The 22,519-nt window shown below is 35.2% G+C and overlaps 1 protein-coding gene and 1 long non-coding RNA gene across 5 annotated transcripts in view; one reads left to right on the top strand and one right to left on the bottom strand.

Annotated features, from left to right (window-relative positions):
- spg (dedicator of cytokinesis spg) overlaps positions 1-22,519 on the top strand; it is a 499,880-nt gene that overhangs the window by 382,189 nt on the left and 95,172 nt on the right. For all 4 annotated transcript variants that reach the window (XM_081742033.1, XM_081742031.1, XM_081742032.1 and 1 more), the window contains exons 13-18: positions 960-1,074; positions 5,059-5,221; positions 8,244-8,525; positions 11,117-11,307; positions 14,522-14,622; positions 17,055-17,298. In XM_081742033.1, the coding sequence (XP_081598159.1) occupies positions 960-1,074; positions 5,059-5,221; positions 8,244-8,525; positions 11,117-11,307; positions 14,522-14,622; positions 17,055-17,298 (1,096 nt within the window). The remainder of the gene's footprint in view (positions 1-959; positions 1,075-5,058; positions 5,222-8,243; positions 8,526-11,116; positions 11,308-14,521; positions 14,623-17,054; positions 17,299-22,519) is intronic.
- Positions 14,028-22,519, bottom strand: part of LOC145672865 (uncharacterized) — a 285,955-nt gene continuing 277,463 nt past the window's right edge. Inside the window, exons 2-3 of the long non-coding RNA XR_014128691.1 lie at positions 17,515-17,691; positions 14,028-14,410 (exon numbers count right to left, since the gene is read on the bottom strand). This is a non-coding gene — a long non-coding RNA (uncharacterized LOC145672865). The remainder of the gene's footprint in view (positions 14,411-17,514; positions 17,692-22,519) is intronic.

The following is a 22,519-nucleotide window of genomic DNA, read 5'->3' as shown; positions in this document are numbered from 1 at the left end:
TGTGGTTAATAATGATGAGTGACTGTGTAGCTGTAAACTAGGGGTTTAAATGAGACTAGAGAGAAGTTAGCCTGTGTGGCTAATAATGATGAAAGACTGTGTAGCTACAAACTAGAGGTATAAATGCAACTAGAGAGAAGTTAGCCTGTGTGGCTAATAATGATGAGAGACTGTGTAGCTGTAAACTAGAGGTTTAAATGCAACTAGAGAGAAGTTAGCCTGTGTGGCTAATAATGATGAGAGACTGTGTAGCTACAAACTAGAGGTTTAAATGCGACTAGAGAGTAGTTAGCCTGTGTGGCTGGTTATTATGATTAGATGTAATAGAAGAATTAGGACACTGTGTGTTCGCAGTAAGTGAGATGTTAGAGGAATTAGTGTTATTTAATTGAGAGAACTTGATAAGTGTACTTTGAATGTTTAAGGATGTTAAACCCATGCAGATTATGCTAGTATAATTTGTGGTAATCGAATAACAAAAGTAAGGTTTCTGTTTTAAAATTCTTTTACAGTTAATAACAGCTTGTTTGAAGAAAGAATTGAATTTTTCGTGGCGACGTGATTTTAGTAAATGTTCTCGAAGGTGAAGATATTGACATCCGGCGTTTCTAATGCAGACATTGCATTCTCTTTAAGATTTCAAGGATCTATCACAATACCTGAAGATGATTGCAACGTTTACATTCGAAACGTTGGATGTCCAATATCTTCACCTGGCTGATAACCCGAGAACGCTTTCTGAAAACAGCTTGTTTGTTTGTATAGATTAAGTGCATTTAGCTCTGTAAATACTTCCATGTTTTCAATAACGCTCTGTATGTCTAACTGTGTTTTATAATGCAGTATTAGACTTCAACCTAAAATGTACTCAATGATTTTCGATAATTTTCTCATGTTTGAATAATAAGATAGTAAGTTAATTGTGCTGCCTTTGTATTTAGATCATGATTTTGTTGTAGGAATGACTTGTACCTGACTCTGGAGAAAGGAGAGTTCGAACGAGGTGGAAAGTCAACGGGGAAGAATATCGAGGTTACCATTCTCGCATTGGATGCTGAAGGGAAAATTCTGGAGGTAACATTAGAACTAGATTCAGCCAATGAATACAAAAATATACCATATATCCTGTAAGTTCTTTTGCGAAACATTGAAAGACAAATCATCTTTGCTTGGTGATATCATAATGTAAATATATGACTTGTTAAGAGAATGTCAAAGAGTTCGTAGCTATTGCTGTGGTTAAAATAGGAGTACGTATTAATTAATGTAAATTGAACCCCGAGAGTGTAGTACGAAACCATTGTTGATTATCCACTTAAACTAGGGCCGGATTAAAGGAGGCTTAGGGGAGCTATAGCCCCAGACCTCCAGGTGGAGCTGTGATCAAAATTTCAGGGCCGCGGTGGCTCAGTGGTAGAGTTCACCTCTAGTGCATGGGGTCGTTGGTTCGATCCCACTCGCGCCAAGTGAACTTTGTGGTGAACTTTTCTCGGTGCTCCCGTTTCATTCATTTCTCTTCATCACCGCCTCCTTTAGCCTGCCCGGCATATCCGTAGGACGTAAAACGCAAAGATTTCATTTCATTTCATTTGTGATCAAAATCTCAACTAGCTACCTAAAAAGAATCATAAAAATACAATCGCCATCATAAAACAAAATATGATCAGAAATATAAAACATATTCCCTTAAATTTCCTACTGTAGTTTCACAAAAACGTGGTCTATTAGGTGAAGTCAGCAGGGGCCACTTTTTTTTTTTTTTTTTTTTTTTCCCGGCTCTCCAGATGGGTTAACCCTGCCCTGACTTAAACGAATTCTTACAAATATTTTCACAGAAACATTTATTAAAAGTCAGTGATACAACATTAGAAGGAATTTATCATAAAAATATATTATTTTCAATTAGGGCTGAATAAACATCTTTTTCGGACTACTGCGGGAAAATAAATATGAGGCCCCTCTCATATTTCATAATGTTAAATAATAATAACAATTATATACTATCCGCATTTGAAGTCCAATGTAATTTCATTATCGAGTGAATGCAATATTCGAAAGGAAACTAAGAAAAACTCACTCCTTTCCACGCACACGTTTGTTCATAGCAAAACTAACATTATAAAGTATTTTTTCTACATTTTGTTGCGACAGAATCATATATTAGGTCATCTAAATTAATATTTTGTAATATCTCATATTAAATGCTCATTAAACTCAGGTGGTTAAATCATGATTCTGTCATGCTGTTTCTTAATTATATTTTTTAGTAATTTCATTTTGCTTTCCAAGGTTCGACTTGAGTTATATCAGCTTTGGGACAAAATTATTTGTATATGAGGATTGTCGACAAGATATTAGTTGGGTATCCATAACTGTGACTAGAGTCCACAAATCACTTCAATGTTATTTCCATGAAAGTGAGTAACTCACATCCTAGAAACGAAATAAAACGAGATTCAACAGCATTTGTTTGTTTAAATTGATTTTGTGTAACATGAGAATGTGAGTTTGAGAATGATTCTATCTACATCTATATTAATCTACATTAATATTTTTAACATACGAAATTCTAAGTTTTTCCTCATAGTATTTTCATGAAATACTCGCATCAAGTAATATTGTGTAATATATTTACACAATATATCTCTGTGTAATATATTTACACAATATATCTCTGTGTAATATATTTACACAATATATCTCTGTGTAATATATTTACACAATATATCTCTGTGTAATATATTTACACAATATATCTCTGTGTAATATATTTACACAATATATCTCTGTGTAATATATTTACACAATATATCTCTGTGTAATATATTTACACAATATATCTCTGTGTAATATATTTACACAATATATCTCTGTGTAATATATTTACACAATATATCTCTGTGTAATATATTTACACAATATATCTCTGTGTAATATATTTACCGATCCATGTCAAGCACTGAAATTTTCTTTCGTTTCTCTAAATAAAAATGTAAAGACTCGCGAGTATCCAGTTCACGACTATCCGGTCTAGTTTTCTTTTATCGTAATTAAATGAGGATGGCAAGGCGTTGTGTTGGCAACAACGGATCTCAATCAGGGCCGGATCCAGGACCGACTTCTTTGGGGGGGGGGGAGGGTTTGTCATACTGCTATTTTTAAGGGCTCCAAACTTTGGGATAGGTTTTATTTATATATATAAAATAAGAAAGTTTTCTCTTCTGGAGGGGGGGCGATTGCCCCGATCACCCCCCCCCCTGGATCCGTCCCTGATCTCAATACACTACGGACCTCAGTACACTACACTTAATGTTTTTCTTTTTTAAGTGTACTACAGTGAAGATTTGAAAATGGGTGATAAACGAAAAAAAAAAAAAAAAATGTTGTGACTATGAAGGAGACTATTCATAAAACTTCGGCCTATCCGGCTTTTTTTGTTACCCGGCCTGCTCTTTTGCCACATAAGGCCGGACACTCGGGAGTCTACTGTAATAAGAAAACAGTTTCCTTCTAAAGAATTAGGCTGCTGGGTTCTCAGCTACCTTAAAATGGCCCAACGTACCATTTTACAGCTTAGTCATTTAGGGGTTCATAATTCAATACTACGAAAAAAAAAAAAAAAAAAAAAAAACATTAATCAAAGAAAGGCAAACATTACGTGACAAGAACCATTTCAAGACACAAGAGCAATAGATCAGTAAAAATAAATATTTATTTTGTTCCCGACAGATCGGATCTTTCCATTTTCTTCTTTTGCCATCTATAATGCCTCACAATTCTTAATTCATGTTTTCTGAGCGCTCTGACGAAGGCAGCAGACAGTAAAGCAGCTGAAATAATTAGCTTCAATTATCAAAAGCAGAACATAACTTCAGAGCAGAGTTCATAATGTAGTGTTCGATTCAAGACGAAAATTTGTTAATTTTTGTTGCTCTGTTTTTATAACTAACTAACTAACTAACTCTATGGCCTATGGAACCCGGAGGTTCAATGCCACGTTCACAAAAGCTCTTCACTAACTTCTATCCTTAGCTAACTGCATCCAGTTTCTACTTTGTATTCCAATCTCTGCGTGATCCATCTTAATATTGTCCTCCCATCTGCGTCTAGGTCTTCCTAATGGTCGTTTTCTGGTTGGTCTTCCAGTCAAGACTTTGAAAGCGTTTCTACTTTCTTCCATTCTAGCTACATGACCTGCCCATCTAAGCCTCCTAGACTTGACGACCCTAACAATATTGGGTAAACCGTATAAATTATGTAGTTCCTCGTTATGAAGTTTCCGGCATTCCCCATTCCCGTTCCTCTTGGGTCCGAATATTCGTCTCAGGATCTTGTTCTCAAATACTTTCAGTCTATGTTCTTCCCTCAGAGTAAGTGACCATGTTTCGCAACCATACAAAACAACAGGCATGATTATCGTTTTGTATATTTTAAGCTTCTAAGTACTCGACAGAATTCGCGACGACAGGAGATTTTGAACCGAACAGTAACACGAATTCCCTGCTTTTAGTCGACATTTAATTTCTTCGTGAATATGATTTTCGTATGTTAACATTGATCCTAGATATTTGAAAGTATCCACTTTATCAAAAGTATTATTTAATATTTTAACGCATCCATAATTTGCCGTATTACGGACCCGACGCACTTCCATGTATTTAGTTTTCTCTGCATTTACTTCTAAACCCATATCCCTGCAAGCGTTTAGTAAGATCTCTGCATTTCTTTCTATTGTTCTCCTATCATCCCCTATTAAATTTACATCATCAGCATATGCCGTAACCTGGAGAATACCGTTCAACCCTAGGCCCTGGTTGCTATCTTTGATTTTCCTTATAGCGTATTCAAGAACAAAGTTAAATAATAATGGCGACAACGCATCTCCTTGTTTCAGGCCATTTTTGACGTGAAAGCTCGTGGACAAAAATTTTCCTACCCGGACTTTACTTTGGGATTCATTTAAACATATAGTAATGATAATTATAATAAATTTTATTTTCATAAATATAGAATATATCTTTTATATTATAAGTAATATCTGTTGCTTTCGTTTTCCAGAATTGCTTGTGGGGAGCCTCAGGAATGGACGGTTGTTCCGAGTATCAGTCGATGATCATCTACCACCATAATTCTCCCTGGTGGTCAGAAACCATTCGTCTCGCAGTTCCTATTGAGAAGTTTTATGGGTCACATATCAGACTGGAATACAGACATTGCTCAAGTAAGTTGTAATGCATCGTGTGTGAAAATTATGCTAACTACGCAAAGTGTTAATGAAACGTTTAGAATATTCTAAATGCGGAAAGTCCAATTTAACGAATCTCAAATGACCGGACTTTGGATTTAATGAACATGTCTGGTGCTAAATTATAAGGAGTAAAAGATCATATGAACAAGAAAATCTCATATGTAGACAGGTCTTCAGGTCTGGAATTGTTGGTTTACATTTAATATTTTTTTCCGTTCATTCGAAAATAACTAATAATTTCGTTCTTCCGGCTCTTGTGTAAAATATTGTAAATAATTTGTTTATTAGAGTAGGTGGAAAGAATTGCATTTTTCTTTCTTTAAAAGAAGAGATTAACTGCAAATAGCGAGCAGATAAAATTAGAGCAATCTGAGCAAAAGACAATGTTTTACTAAAATAATTCATGAATAACAGTTTCGCCAATTATCTATACTTCTTGGCCTCATCAGACATAGTACAATACAAAAAAGAGTTAAGTCTTAATATAGCACAAACTTTGAATTTGTTCTAAACGCTCCCTGTAGCCAATCAGAAGCGATATTACTAAACAGAAATCCCATAAATCACTTTCCATCCCTGGCTTATTAAAAAGTACTGATACAATAAAATATAAGCTATAAATGAAGTTTATCCAATAAACTTGCCCCATTGTTCATTAATTATAAAACCCACGTTCCAATTTATGACAGAGCTTTGTTCTTTTTCAATAAACCTGGCTTCTTTCCACTTCCTTTGTTCATGGTCTAATACTTGACTTTGTATCTATCCCTCTCCCTTTCTCTTCGTAACCTTACCTCATCTTTCTGTTGCTTTACACGTTCTTTTAGATTTTCCCCCTGTTTCTCTTATACAGGTTGTCCATGAAGTCTGGGTACATGGGAAAAAGCACATTTTAGTCAATCTAATGTTAATGAATAATATTTTCAACATGATTTCAGTGCTGTTCAATGCATAATTTGATACGCTTTGCAAGATTAAGGTGAACTCGATGGAATAGGTCAGAATTGGCGTTTGGATGGATTCATCCAACATGGATTGCCTTGAGACCAATATCGAAGGTTTTATCTGTTCATTTCACCATTGACATAAAACACACAGTCAACACTGAACAACACACAGTCTTTAGTAAAATTGATATTTTCATCCACTTTATCTGCAAACCATTCACACATCTGCATCGTTTATCGGGGTCATTTTCATTTAAGTGATACAATATCTGTAATTTGTGCGGAGCTGTCTCTCAGTACCTTTCCATATTCCGAAGTATATCTTGTATTGCACTATGTGTGATGAAGCCAACACATATAGATAATTTTCGATACTGTTACACATGAATTATTTTAGTAAACGTTGTGCTTTGGTTAAAGATTATTTTCAGTATACTTTATATTACTAAAACGAAGCTATCATGGACCAGATAGCTACCTGTTGATTCTAAAATATTTGAATGTCATTCATGACTTAATCTCTGTTTTGTATTATTAAACTTTTATCTTTACAAGTAGTATGTGTGACACGTTTAGGACTCTGTGTGAGATTGTTAGAACTATTGTCTCAGTGTTAGAAGATAAAAATACCAGGTGTGTTAGAAAAGTATCGGTTGACAAAAATACATTTATTGATTTTGAAAATCCAAAACACTAATCTCCTTCAAAGTAATCCGCATATACTTCTTCCATCGCCCCCGACATTGTTGAAAACACTTCCGGAACCCAGTTTTTGGAATGGGCAGCAACCGTGCCGTCACATTCCGATGTTTTCTCTTGACTCAAATCGGGTCCCTTTTAGTGGCATTTTCAGCTTGGGAAATTACCAAAAGTCACAGGGAGACGATGTCGAATGAGTAGGAAGCCTGAGAACATAGAGGAATGCTGTGTTTGGCAATAAAAGACCCAATCAAATGCGCAGAATAGGCAGGTGCATTATCATCATCGAGCTATCAAGTTTTTCTGTCATTTTACAGAAACTGAAATCCAACGGCCGCTCACTACACGTCTTCACTTTTTGGACGACTGTCAGTAACTGACGCTTTCTGCGAGCGAAAAAAATTGACGACTGCGCATGAGTGTCCCCTCTACATCTACACTGAAGAAAATCTCCCGCGCTTCATTGCTTTACGCTGAAAAAAATAAGGTTCCATACTTTTCGAACACACCTCATAGATCTCGAAGGATATACTTTCTAGGGCCATTAAATTTCTTTTTTTCTTGTTTTCTCAAAAACTACGCATGAGAGTTCACAGAACATTCACCTATACCATTTTGCTTAGTTGAATGATTGATAACTATCAATTAGTACTTTCTTACCGTTAAATGATAATAATATTGTATAATTATTTTTCGTTTCACTTTAGTGCCTAGTTTTATTTGTATGTCTATTGTTTCATATTTTAGTGCCTAAACAGGGTGTTTCAAAACAACACCGATAACATTTGCGAGGTGATTCCTGACACCAAGATAAAACAAAAAGTACAGACTAACCTATGTGCACAAATGCTTCCTTTCGGAGTTATAGGCTGACGAAAACATGAAAAAATCAACTTTAAAAGTCCATAGCTCTAAAACTATGGGATCTACGGTAAGCATGTCAAGATTTCACTTAGAAACTAATATGTGCGCTACCCAAAAATAGATATTTCAGAATTCTAAAGTATTCAGGCAACAATTTTTATGGAGGGAGTTTGGCTACGGGCATATAATTTGAAGTACTCACCTCTACATTATTCTCACGAACTACAGGATTCTGAAACATGGACATTGGTGTCAGGAATCACCTCTCAAACGTTGTCGGTGTTGTTTTGAAGTACCCTGTATATTTGATATATAGTTGATAGAAATTATCAAAAAGAATGTCAAAGCAGCAGATACTTTTGTACTATTGCAGAAATGTCAGAATAGCGGTTCCACTGCTTGGTGTCATGTCAAATTGATGTACGACAGTGTTTGCTCTTGATTGTTTGAGACTTATGTAAATAATAAATATCTGTTGTTTTCAGCTCGGGATAAGAATGAGAAGAAATTATTTGGTTTTTCATTTACTCGTTTAATGGAAGAGGGTGGAGCAACATTGCATGATGGTCAACATGAGCTTTACATTTACAAATGCGAGGATAGATCAAAGTTAGACCCTGCGTTGTATCTTCTTCTTCCTTCTGGCAATCGAGAGAACACGGACTCAGGCTCTGGGGGATCAGCGGCCACTCAGCACTTCCAGAGAAGCTCCAAAGAAGTCGTCTCAATTCATACTCTGCTCTGCTCCACAAAGCTTACACAGAATGGTTTGTATTGGCTTTTATTTTAAAAGTAAGGATTTATTATTTTAATTTTAACACAGATATATTTTGTTAAGATTGAATAATACTTACCTATAATGTGTCTTGGGAATATGCACTATATTCCTTTTTGATTTCGGCAACCAATCATGCTGCCTTCAACAGCTACATCGTAATGAAGACCTTCAGCTTCAAAATATTTATTTATTTTTTATTTTATTTGTTTATTTTTATTTTTATTTATTTATTTATTTATTTATTTATTTATTTATTTATTTATTTATTTATTTATTTATTTATTTATTTTTTACATTTTGTTCAATATAGCCCTTTTTGGATCAAAAGATCCAATGTATTTCAATCAATAATTTTCTTGTCCGCCTTATATTTGGAGAACTGCATACAGTGTAACCAAACCCAAACTATCACTTAACTCAGTATGGAGTGCTTATTCCGTAGAAAATACGAAAACTCGATTTAGAGGCCGTTCAAATGTTTTGTGGCCCCTGATCCAAAAACTAATTATTGGCCAAGGTCGCAATCTTTTGGTCCATTTTTTCCCTAAAATTCCTAAAATTCTTGTTTCCATACAAAACATTAAAATTGGCAATAAGTTATTGAAATGTTAGAGATCACTACACACACTAACTTACAACTTGGCGGTACCAAAACAAAAACAAACTAGGATGTTGCTCTATTGCTTGAAAAGTGTAAGAGGAAATTGTATGAAAGACGTAAATAGTAACATCTATGTTTGTTTTCTATTTTGGTACCGTCAAGTTGTGACTTAGCGTGTGTAGTGATCTCTAATGCTTCAATAACTTATTGCTGATTTTATTGTTTTGTGTGGAAAAAAAGGGTATTAGCATCTATCTGTTGAAGGCAACATGATTCGTGGCTGAAAGCATACGAAGAATATCACGGTGCTTTTATAATTCTCAAGACACATTATAGGTAAGTGTTAGTTAACACTCTTGTGCATTATATATATATATATTACTAGCTGAAATGCCCGTTCTTCGCACACGAAAATAAGCTTTATACAAAATATTATTAAGTCAAGAAATGAGTGAAGTAAATTATGAAGAGCAACGTTTTCGGCGTTGCCCGTGCCAATGTGAGAAATAAATAAAATAAATAACGAAGATTCCCGGGCTAGCGAACATTTTCCTTATTCCCTAAACTTAAGCTTAAATGTCATCTAGATTGTCACCAATCAGCTTAGCGACCCCCGAAAAATATGGATTTGACTCTAATGTCGATTGTTTTCGATTATTTTTTCTTGTCATCTCTTCCTACCCCTTAGCGAAGCTAATAGGGGCTGAATTTGTATTTAGTCAGCATCGAGAGAATAACTAGTCATCTCAACGACCCCCAAAATTATAGATTCAACACTAATATCGGTTGTTTTTAATTATTTTTATTCCCCCTTCCCACAACTTAGAGGTACTAGGAATGTTTACTCCCACAGTATTTTTATTTATTTATTTATTTTTTGCAGATTATAAGTCATATGTGTACCAAGTTCGGGTGAAATTGATCCAGGGATTGCAGGGATTGTTGGAACATACACACATATATTATATATATATGTATTATATATATATATGTATTGCTTGATGCTTTCTTGCCCCTCATAAAACGGGAATTTTCAAAAACTCGCGGGTTCACATATTTTTGAATAGAATTTATATACCAAGTTTGATCTTGTTAAGTTGATAGAATCCTGAGATACTTAATTTTACGCATAAATTTTGATCTATTCTTATTCCTCCCCCCCCCCGTCCCCTTTAGGATCGCATTTTAATCAAAGTAACAACAGAAACGTAAACTATTCTATGGTGTACTCATGTACCAAAAATTATCAAAATCGATTCAGCGGTCTGAAAGAAATTCGCGGACAAAAACCATTACAGTCGTTTACTTATATACACCTGTGCGTTTTAAAAAAATCGTATCTTTTTTCTCACTTCATTTTGTATTATGATATGAATGTTATAAAAAAGCGGTGACATAAACATTATTCCTAATAGACGGTTATGCAAATTTCTGTGAAGTTAATTCTTGAAGTACTAAATTTATTTTCTCAACGTAATGTTTCTAATCTTATTTCGTCTCTGGAAAGAAGCTAGGTTTTGGCAATCAGAGTTTTAAAAATGTTCTTTAAATATCTGAAACACAATGTAATTTTAAAAAAAAATCGAAAAAAGATTGACGAAAACTCAAACTTCGATCTCTCCAATATCTACCGCCAGTCACATACACCCAGGTTGGTCTATACTTTTTGTCTTATCTTGGTGTCAGAAATCACCTCCCAAACGTTGTCGGTATTGTTTTGAAACACCCTGTGTATATATATGATACATAAGTAGATAAACAATATATTGCAGCAGAATACAATCTATTGATCATTATTGCAGCAAACGACATATAAAAATTAATTTTTCTCAATTTTCTCATGAAGTAACCCATGAAAATTTGAAAATTTGTCATTTTGTTTATGAGCTTTTGGATATACTTAATACTAGGCATTACTTTCATTAGGCAACAAATTTGTTGAAGAGTATCTAATCGCAATGTTTGATGTTTTCTTCCAGTGGACCTTTTGTCATTGCTTCAATGGAAAGTTCATCCGGAAAAAATCCAGGAAGCCTTGGGTCACGTGGTTCGTATTGGCGGAGAAGAAGTTGTGAAATTTCTGCAAGATGTTTTAGACGCTTTGTTCTCAATGTTCTCCACTGAAGATGGAAACTCAACTACTCACTCAGGATTGGTTTTCCATGTCTTGGTACGTTGTATTATAAGTGAACTATTTATTGAAGTGTGCTGTCAGACGCATATGAAGAGTGCCCGGGAAGAACGATGGTAATCACATTTTCCTTCGTCTGAGATATTAGCTGTCGAAGGTTTCAAATTCTGTATTGAAATTGGGGGACATGCATTTCAAAACATATTTTATTTGGAACTCAAAGTATTTCTGTGATAAGTGAATATACGTCCAGAAGTCTTTTGTTGCCTCCTACCGATTGGAGCTGTAAAACAAAAATCGTTACAAATGGATTTCCATTGTTCTTGTTGCGTATTCTTTATATGGAATCAGATTGAAATATTCGAATGATTAAATAAGATTGGAATTTTCAGCCAGTAGACATTATTCAAGAAATCGTGAACTAGACAGAAAAAAAAATCTTTCTTTAAGTGTTGAATACCTGCGCCATTTTTTTTTTTTATTTTTATTTTTTCAACCCAATCGTTTCTATGGGAAAGTATTATTCTCTTTTCTTTGAAATAAACTGGAATTGTAATATTAACTAAAAGATTGGTTACTTACTAATATATCCTCCTGTGGGAAAACTAAATATACTCCAAACGTATCGGAACAACATGCTAGTTCCTCTTTAGTGGTAAGATAACAAGAATAAAAATGCATGAGAGAAATGGGATGTGGGAAAAGAAATACATATCAGCAAATAAATATAACGTAACAAATGGGTACTAAAAACGACGAGCAGACACAGTGGAAGAATTCAGAACCACGGTCTCTATGCTACGTCACTGTTGCAAGATCTAAAACACACATCAAAGATAGGTAACCAGATTTTGTCAACGTCGCCAGAATCCAGATTTCAAGTCGGCTTATATTTATGAATAAAGAATGATTTTTAAATCTCCCTTTCATTTTTTTTTTCTTGAACCTATCACATTAAGAGTTTTATATTATGTGTATATTGTTTTAGGTAAAGTGACTATAAACGAAGTCAAGGTTTGAGGAAACTGCTACCACAGTTTATTACAAAAAATTATTTACAAATACAAAAAGTTCCTTGTAATTAGCAAACAATAAATACACTTTTTTTAATATGTTAAAATGTAGCTGTTAGTTGGTGACGTCAAGGGAAATGGCCGTTATTGTTTTTGACTGTTGAGGCGTAACATATATATTTGTTTTCCAGCGACAATTTATGTGAAACACCTACAGATGGTTATCAAAGCAATACAGACACCTGAAAAAAGTTTAACATAGGAGATTAATATAGTCTTGGAGCATCTTTCGCCTCAGAAACAGCTCTCATACAACGTGGAGTGGAGTCATAGATTGGTAGTAACTGTAATATTACACCACTCAGCGTGTAGTGTATAACTTAGTTCCCTCAGAGAGGATGATGCTGAAATTTGCGTCCAATTCTTGTCTCCAAAACGGACCATAGGTGTTCAATTGTGTTCAAGTCCAGGAATTGGGCGGACCAGAGGTGTTCAACTCCATTCCGACGGCGCAACAACTTGAACTGTGTATCGGCACGTTATCATTTTGGAATATGGCATCATTGCTCGGAAACATCTCTATCATAGGATACACATGGTCCCGTAAAATGCTACGTAATCATGAGCAATGATGCGACCGGTAAGCGTTCAGCACAGGATCCTGTGAAAACAAGAATATTGCGGCCTACAACCAGGCCGTATCCACGGGGGGTATCAACCAGCCCTAAACTTTGGCTGGCCCCCATAAAATTTCACGGTAGGCTTGCAAATGAACTATAATATGGTGATGAAGTATAATATGATTGGGTCGGGCCCCCCTAATTTCTACCGCCCTTTCCCCTAAATTTTTGGGCTGGCTACGGGCCTGCCACAACATCACAGAGCCTCCACTATGTTTCACAATGGACAGAGAAACGGCAGATCAGTTCATAGAAACACAGCTTGTGATCTGAAATAAAGTGAACATTAAATCACCCCACCGTATCACATGTTACCAGTTACCAGCAGTCCATGTTGCATGACTGCCGACCTGCTAAATGGATATCATTCGCAGGTAAAATCGTATCCCTGTTATTTCGTCATGCAACTGTCGGCGGACAGTAGGATGTGGTGCTTGAGCTCCTTCATCACTTGCACCGTTGTCGCACGACACATCTGAGTGACAGTCCGTTTTAATGCTCTGCGGGATCTTTACTGAGAGTTTTCTTCCGATCACTTCTTCTTCGCCGATGTAATTTTGCATTACGTTTTGTGGGCTGTCATTACCTTCTCTACTGTCCGTCGCGACACACCCAACATACTTGCCAGTTTGGTCACGCCCCCACCACATAACTGAGTGCCAACAATTTTTCGTGTATGGAAATCAGAGAGTACCCATTTTACACTATCACTGCTTATTCAGTTCAATGGATATTGCCGTTACTGCTCCTCACGTAATACTCAGTTTCCCCTAACAAACTACTAACAGCCCAGCGCTGTAGTCGCTACCTGACCGTTGCCAAGCCAGACATCTGATGTGTTTCCAATTCCAGGTGCTTCTATTATTTCGGTAGCCATCTGTACGTCCTAAACAGTTAGTTTTGAATTATACTTATTACAACTACCTTATTATATTTGATGCAATAATTTTTCCTCTGAACTTTTGAATATCTCACACATTTTATAATACATATGTTACAACTTCTTTATTATTAAATTGAAATTCATAATATATATAATAAATAATAAATTCAGTGTTTCAGATTTTGTGCTTTATTACAATGCACTTTTTATTTATTTATTTATTTATTTTTGAAATTAACAAGTCTATGTATAAATTCATTTAAAATTTTGTAGCGTTACCTCAAAACTTATCTATATTTAGAGGACATGAAATGTTTGGCAAACGGTGAAAAGTTAGCAGATTTTGTCATGCTTCTTGAAGTGTTAGTGTAGATATCAATGAAACATTAGAAAGAACTTCAACATCACATGTTGTTCCATGTACATACAGCTTCACACTGTTGTCCACCATCTTGAATAACGGTCTCAGGACTGTTGCTCGAAATCAGTGCCTCCTACCAGTAAGAGCACACAGTTGCCAGTTCCTATTGCATATCCCATCTCCACTCTGGGGTTCGATTTTAAACCTGTAAAAAAAGTTCCAAATTGAGTCCGTACATATACATAGTTTCTTTATTTTCTAGTTAATATTATTAATAATAGATCTGTATGATACTTAAATGTTATCAATTTTTCAGGTCAGTATATTTAGTTTGTTGGAAGACAGTAAATTTGAACATTTTAAGCCTGTGATGGATGCCTATATCAAAGGACATTTTGCGGCAGCTCTAGTTTACAAGTAAGTAGTAAAGTACGATATATTCTTACTATAGAAAATTTTCAATTAGATATTCTCACTAGTTACGTTTCTGTAAAGAAATGAACCACGTCTTTGTGTCGTAATTCATCCGGGATCAGAACTAGAATTTCTGGAGAGGTAGAGGAAAGTTTTGGGAATGTGATAATGAATTAGTATTTGTCTAAATAAATAAAAGAGCATGTCTAGGCTTATTGTTATCATACGGGCTTCTCTTCTAATATAGTAAACGCGACTAATAAAGTTACATCGATTAGCTGTATATAGATAAAAGGTTCAAATATTGTTAAATATAATCAGGCGCGAAACCAGGATTTCGTAGCGGGGGGAGGGGGGAGAGGTCCGTAACATAAAACACTGTGGTTATCACACCAGGGACTCGATCAATCTAAACAGTTTTAGAGCAACACATATTGATTTCTTAGAACAATAAGATGAGGATATGTTATTAAGTATTTTAACAACAAAATATGAAAATCTCGAGTAAAATGAATATAAAAAAGTATTGAAAAAGATTTTACAACGTCTACGTTCCTTCCTCTGTTTATTCAAATATAACAATCTTCCTTTCATTATGACCTCAACTATTATAAAAAGTACATATTCAATAATGTCTTGTAAAATATTTTACAATAACTGCGTTCCTTTCTCTGTTGAATCAAATGTTAATAGAACTTTCTTCCACATATAACTTTTGTTTTTTATTATTCCATCAACTACTGTCTGTTCCAAATGACAAGTTAAAGGAGAAGTAGAAAACTGTTTGTGAAATAACATGTTTGATACTACAGAGAAGCGATGAAAAATTATATTTATTTTTAGCTTTTTATTTTTAACGCTGATTCTTGTTTTCCTCGTTTCATTTTGTTTGATTCTTCCTTATTTTTTCATTTCTGGTTTCGAAGGAAGCGAAGGGGGGGGGGGGTTCGGACCCACCCCTTCGCTACATGTCTGAATATAAACCAATACATTTTGTTCAATGATGCAGACAAGTCCGAATCACAATTATTGCTGCTATCTGCCGAATAACATAAAACACAGTAATTTAGTCTTATACGCAGACGATAACTATATCATAGCTGCAGGAAGCGAGTTGACAGAATTGCAAATAAATATTAATAATATATCCACCGAACTAAAAAACTGATTTTACTGCAACAACTTAGTGTTGAACACCAGTAAAAATAAATGCATATATTTCCATCCACGTAATGTAGGAACTTTAAATTGCCCTAATTTTATCATAAATAACAACTCTACAGAATGTATAAGGTACGAAATTCTTGATCTTCACACAGATAAATTAAATTGGAAAATACTGTACATATCACTAAACTGTGCAGTACAATTTCTTCACTGATTTTCATGATGCAGGCCCTCGAAACCACTCTCAGATTTTGTGTATGTGATGGTTTTGACATCTGAGAATTTTTATTTTCTATTACTAAATATGTATCCAATCGTATCAGTTAGTAATTTTGTTGCTAGCTATCCTATTGTTAGGGTCGTCAAGTCTAGGAGGCTTAGGTGGGCAGGTCATGTACCTAGAATGGAAGAAAGTAGAAACGCTTTCAAATTCTTGACTGGAAGATCAATCGGAAAACGACCATTAGGAAGACCCAGGCGCAGATGGGAGGACAATATTAAGATGGATTTCGCAGAGATAGGAATACAAAGTAGAAACTGGATGCAGTTAGCTAAGGATAGAAGTCAGTGGAGAGCTTTTGTGAACACGGCATTGAACCTCCGGGTTCCATAGGCCATAGAGTTAGTTAGTTAGTTAGCTATCCTAGTGGCGCGATTCTGTGACGATGAATTGCAAGAATTGGTGCCACTCTGAGGCAATTAATTGGATTTGTTATAATTATGGGGCAGCGGTGGCCCAGTGGTAGAGCGTTTACTTCTGGTGCATGGAATCCTTTGTTTGATCCCAGCTCGCGTCAAGTGAATTTTGTGGTTGACAAACACTATGTGCGTGGGTTTTCTCTGGGTTCTCCCGTCTACTCTCACTTTTTCCATTCTACCATTTCATTCATTTCTCATCATCACCCTCTCCTTTAGCCTAGCCGGCATTACCTTAAGACGTAAAACTTAGAGATTTCATGTTATAAGTATGTGAAGAAGCAATGTAGGTTAAAAGTAGTTAACCTAGCAAGTAATCTAAGTACTTCGTAAGTTTCTATTCTTTTCTAGATCATCGACTAAGAGCTTATTAATCATAGAATAGCTGTTGTAAAGAATAAAGGCTGAAAGAAGTTAATCAGAAAACAAAGTATGACAGTTACTTCAGTTTATGTATATACATATAAATACTCATAGTGCAGTAACTCATTCGTCCATGCTACTTGTATTTTATTTCGTAATATATTAAAATGTGTGTTTGTTTTTCACCTCTCTGTCTTTTCTATTTCTAGGGGTCTTTTAAGCAGTGTTCAACATTGTGCCGATTGGGTTACGACGACAGACAATCAGCAGCCTATTCAAAAGTGTTTTCGTTCCTTGGAATATATCTTTAAGTTCATTATTCAGTCACGATTGCTTTTCTCCAGAGCCACTGGCGGACAGTACGAAGACAGCTTTAAGAGAGATCTGTACGGCGTTTTCACCTCTCTAAATAAAATGTTAACCATTTCGTATGATGTCATCCTGCCAACTCAGGTATTTATTTTTATGGATTGCTTTGTATGAAGATATTTTACTATCTCATTCTAACGTGCATTCATTTAAGGTTGCAGTAATTTAGTTATACATCTTCAAAGTGTAGATTAATATAATGCTACAAACTTATTTCATCATTACGAATACTTATTTATTATTTAGTAAGACCCAAAATATCCGAGAAAGTTATTGTAAAAACCAGAAAAATATACTTACGTCCTAATGTCCTGCGTCACCTTAAAAGTAGTCTCCGGCATGTATGCAACGATCCCAGCATTGTTTTCACTTTTGGAAGCACTCCCGAAAGTCCGCAGGGTGAAAGTGTTCAGGACCCGTTGCGATTCGGTCTTGGAGAGGATGTCGTCTTCCATTCTGATGATTGCTGCTTCGTTTCTGGGTAATATTTATTTATTTATTTATTTCATAAGGACAACACAACAGGCTTAATGCCCAGTTATAGTGTCGTATACAGAATTATTTAACATACATTATTATACATACACAAATATACGTTATCTAGTTATACATAAGTTATTGCATAATAATTCTTTTGAACTTGTTCTCTGACATACTAAACTCATCTATTACATGAAATATAATTATTTCATTATATGAAGCACACATTCTCCACAGAGGAGACTTATGTATTATTTTTGTTCTTGCTTTTCTACAATAGAATGTCCCAGCGTTTGCTGTTCTAGTCTTGCCTGTTGGGACACGTAATAATACTTCTGAAACTAATTCTGGACAATCAATTTTACCATTTAATAATTTATGTAAGAACAACAAATCAAAAACACATCTCCTTTTTTCTAATGTTTGAAAATTAAAACTCCTTACCAAGTCTTCATAGGAGACATACTTTGGATAGAAACCGGTTTTCTTGTATGTAAGCATTTTTAAGAATTTGAATTGTATATTTTCTATTGCATTAGTGTATTTAATGACATTTGGTGTCCAAACAGTACAACAGTATTCTAATTTTGACCTCACATATGAAAAATATAACCTTATAAATGTTGATTGTTTGCAGAAATCCTGTCCTATCCTATAAATTAAACCTAGGTTTCTATATGCACTACTCGTTATCGCGTCAATGTGTTGAGTAAAGGTTAATTTGCTATCAAATATAACTCCCAGATCTTTGATAGTATTTGGGGTAGACAAGGAAGTGCCATTTATTGTATACGTAAAGTTAATTTGATTTTCTTTCCTTGTGAAAGATACAGATTTACATTTGGAAACATTCAGGACTAATTTATTCTTATCACACCACATTTGAATACTGTCTAGATCTTGTTGAAGATTCACGCAGTCATCAATTGAACTTACTTTGGAGTACAATTTGAGATCGTCGGCAAAAAGAAGAATTTGAGAAGTTTTAATACATAGAGGAATATCATTAATAACAAGAAGAAACAACAGAGGACCTAGATTAGATCCTTGAGGGACTCCTGATAGAGTATTAAATTTTTCAGTAACAAATCCTTTGTATGAAACATATTGTTTTCGGTTATGCAAATATGATACAAGATACTCCATTGCCTGTTTTGAAAAGTTCAGAGATGCTACTTTCAGTAGCAAGACATCATGATCAACGACGTCAAATGCCTTGCTAAAATCAGTATAAACGACATCTACTTGACCGCCTCTATCTAATTCTGTTACTATAAAATTTGTTAAAATTGATAAATTTGTCGAAGTAGACCTATTACGTAAGAAGCCGTGTTGATAAGTTGAAAGAACAGGTTCTACATGATTTAAAATTCGCGCATATAATATACTTTCAAGAATCTTTGCAAAGGGCGATAGAATAGCAATTGGCCTGAAATTTTCTATTTCTCTCTTTTTTTCCAGATTTTGGTAATGGACAGACTAAACTTTCTTTCCATTTATCTGGGAAAGTGTTTGTTCTTATAGAAATGTTAAATATAGTGCGAAGTGGATATTTAAATATATCACTGCAACCTTTCACAACATAATGGGGAATGTTATCAGGACCACAAGATGCTTTAGGTTTCAACGCTCGTATAGCATTGTCTATTTCTTCGTTTTTTATTTCATCTAATTGAAAGTTGTCTAATATATTACATTCGGTTTGGTAAGCGAGAAAAGAGTCAACGTCGTATGTGGCGGGTACATTGTTGTACACTGAATGGAAATAATGTGCAAATGCCTGTGCTATTTCACTGACATGTTGGATATCATGACCATTGTATGTAAGGGAGTTTGACGACAAATGCTGTGTTTTGCTTTTAATAAAGCTCCAGATCTGGTTTGGGTCTTTCTCGATAGAGCATTCTGAGTTTAAAATAGAAGTTTTGTAGGCTAATTTTATGTCAGATTTTATTTCTTTACGCAGTCTCTCAAATTGATCGCGATGATAAAGTATATTTGTTGATCCATTTTTCCACTTGTTATGGTGGTATGTCTTGGATTTTATTTTCTTAATTATATTATAAGTAAACCAACATGGATAACTTCTGCTGATATGTCTTTTAAGTGGAACACATACAGAAAATATGTTGTTAATCATTTGATAAAAGTTTGTTAATGCTATATTTACATCATCCGATTGCGAAAGGCAATTCCAGTTTACTTTAGAGAGTTCTATGTACATCTTTTGGAAATCTGCTTTTCTAAAATTAAAACCGGGTTCCTTAATTTCTTTCTTAGATTTCTGCAGGTGTTGAAATGGGAAAGAGATAAGTAAAGCTGGGTAATGCCTGTCTTCATTAGTAACAAGGGAACACTCTTTTATTACGGAAACGTCATTAAGATTTGAGAGTACTAAGTCTAAGGTTCGGCCATTATTATTTTGAATGTCATTATGGGAAATTAAGTCATACAGGGACATGAAGTTATTTAAGTCTTTACATTTATTCGTTGAAAGTAGGAGGTCAAAATTAGAACACGTTATTTGACTTATATTAAAGTCCCCTATGCAAAGAACGGTGCTTCCTATTGGAACATTACTCTCAATAAATTCATAAAACAATTCATATGTCGTTACAGTTGAATCCGGAGGAATGTATACTGCACAAATAAACACCTTTAGTGAGTGACTGGAGAGTTTGATAATTACACATTCAAAATTTAGATCACAAGAGTTTATATAGGAGACATTGTAATTTTGATGTACTGCTATTATTACACCCCCTCCCTTACAATTTTTTGATAGTTCAAGGTTCCTGTCTTGACGAAAAACTTGGTATCTTTTATCGAAAAACTCTCCATCAGTATGACATTCTGTTAAAAAACTTTCGGTGATTGTGATTACATCATAATTATTTGATAAGACATTTGAATAGAATTCTAGGGCTTTGGATCGTAAGCCAAAAGTATTTTGATAAAACACTAAAAACAATTTACAAGTATGGTTTTGAAGCATATTTTCGGATACACAGCTATTATCTACAGAGCATGACAATGAATGAGCCTCGGGGCTTGGCAATACAATAAAAGTTGAAGGTGAAATTCTGCTTTTAACACAGTTGGTATTTACTAATTTTGGTGTACTTACTAATTGATGCAGTTCCTGAGGGCAAAATTCTCATCGATTGCAGGTCGATTTCCGCTTCACTGACTCAGGGCTGGGTAGTTGGTTTCTTAACAATGGGGATGGAACAGAGGGAGGGTTAACATTCTTCAGAGCACTAAAACTTTCACTTTGAACTGCCTTAGGCTGATTTGGTGACAGGGGTTCAGAGGCTGTAAGCTGGAATGTGGAGTCTCTTGTTCTGCTTGGGTGCTGTCTGTTTCTATTTTCAAGTGCACTTAAAGTGAATTTTTCCCCATCAATATACAGATAAGGAAACTGCAGATAAGCATAACTACCGCGTTGCCTTGCCTCTTTCATGAAAACTTGTAAATTTTTGCGTTCATTTCTCACTTTGTTAGAATAATCCTGTTCAATGTAAATGTTACTACCACGAAGTTTGCGTCTGCTTTTAAGAACATCTTCTTTGGTTTTGTCTCTTAAAAACTTACACACGATAGGTCGATTTTTATTCGCAGTTATCTTTCCTACTCTGTGAGCTCGCATTATTTCGTCGTCTCTTAACTGAATTTTTAATCTGTCTTGAATTACTTTGCACACTTTTTCTTCAGTTTCTGTCCATGTCTCTCTTTCGCCCTCTTCAACGCCATACAGCACAATGTTTTGCCTTCTACTCCTATTTTCGAGGTCGTCCAGCTGTTCTTCCAGGAATTCAGTGTATTTTTGTAGTTCACTGACGTCGTTTGTTATGGTCTCGAGTTTCTTGTCAATCAAATCAAGTCTATCCATAATTTTTGTCACGGTTTCTGTCAACCCACGCACTTCACTGACAACAGCTTCATTTGAACTTTTCCCTCCGTTTAGTATTGCCTTGATTTCAGCAATATCCGATTTGTTTGAACTAGTGGGGCCCGGATTGGTTTCAACACCTCCTATAACAAGCATTACGAGAATCACTATTCCATATACATAATATGATTTCTGGGTTTCGTTTCGCGCACCAACAATTTCTACAGAAAATTCATTTCTTGATTTACTACAATTGAATAGACCGATAGCGACCCTCCAAACACTGAGCGAGACACCCATCTTTCGCTTTACGCTCTGCTGCACTTCGGAGCTAGACACACACACGTCTTTTCACCACGACGGTCACTCTAAATATCCATAGACCTATAATAACTCTGGATAAGAAGTTTGGATACTCTCGAAATTTTTGTTGCAGCTCAGTGCACGTCTGAATCCTGAGGTTTTTCTGGCCGATGCTGAGAAGACAAGGGACAAACTTCACTGCAATCGTTTCATGCAGGGCCGTAACTTGTGGGGAGCAGGGGGGTAATTGCCCTTCCCATGGAATCTCCCCGCCGTTCGAAGGGGGCCCGCTTTAAGACAAAATTTTCTTACTCCATATATGATACAAATATGAAGTTATAAATGAAGCATCAAACAGGTTCACTACATTACATAAACAAAACAGCACACAAAAGATAAATAAAACAAAAATGAGTCGTGAGCCCATTTCAATAAAAAATGTCCACTATTAGGGGCACTAAAAATAATATTTATTCGTATGGCTTTGAGATTTGTTAATATTGTTCCCTCAATTAATTTGCAATGTATGGAACGGGCCCAGGGGCATTCGGGAGGGTCCACAAAAAGTAAGAGAAAGATGGAAAGAAGGGGCCTATTTTCGAATTTTACGGGAGGACCCAAAACAGCTTT

This window comes from Thermobia domestica, chromosome 16 (genome assembly GCF_964235325.1).
Source record: "Thermobia domestica chromosome 16, izTheDome1.hap1.1, whole genome shotgun sequence".
NCBI classification, from domain to species: Eukaryota; Metazoa; Arthropoda; class Insecta; order Zygentoma; family Lepismatidae; genus Thermobia; species Thermobia domestica.
This window is presented reverse-complemented; position numbering and strand designations above follow the sequence as displayed.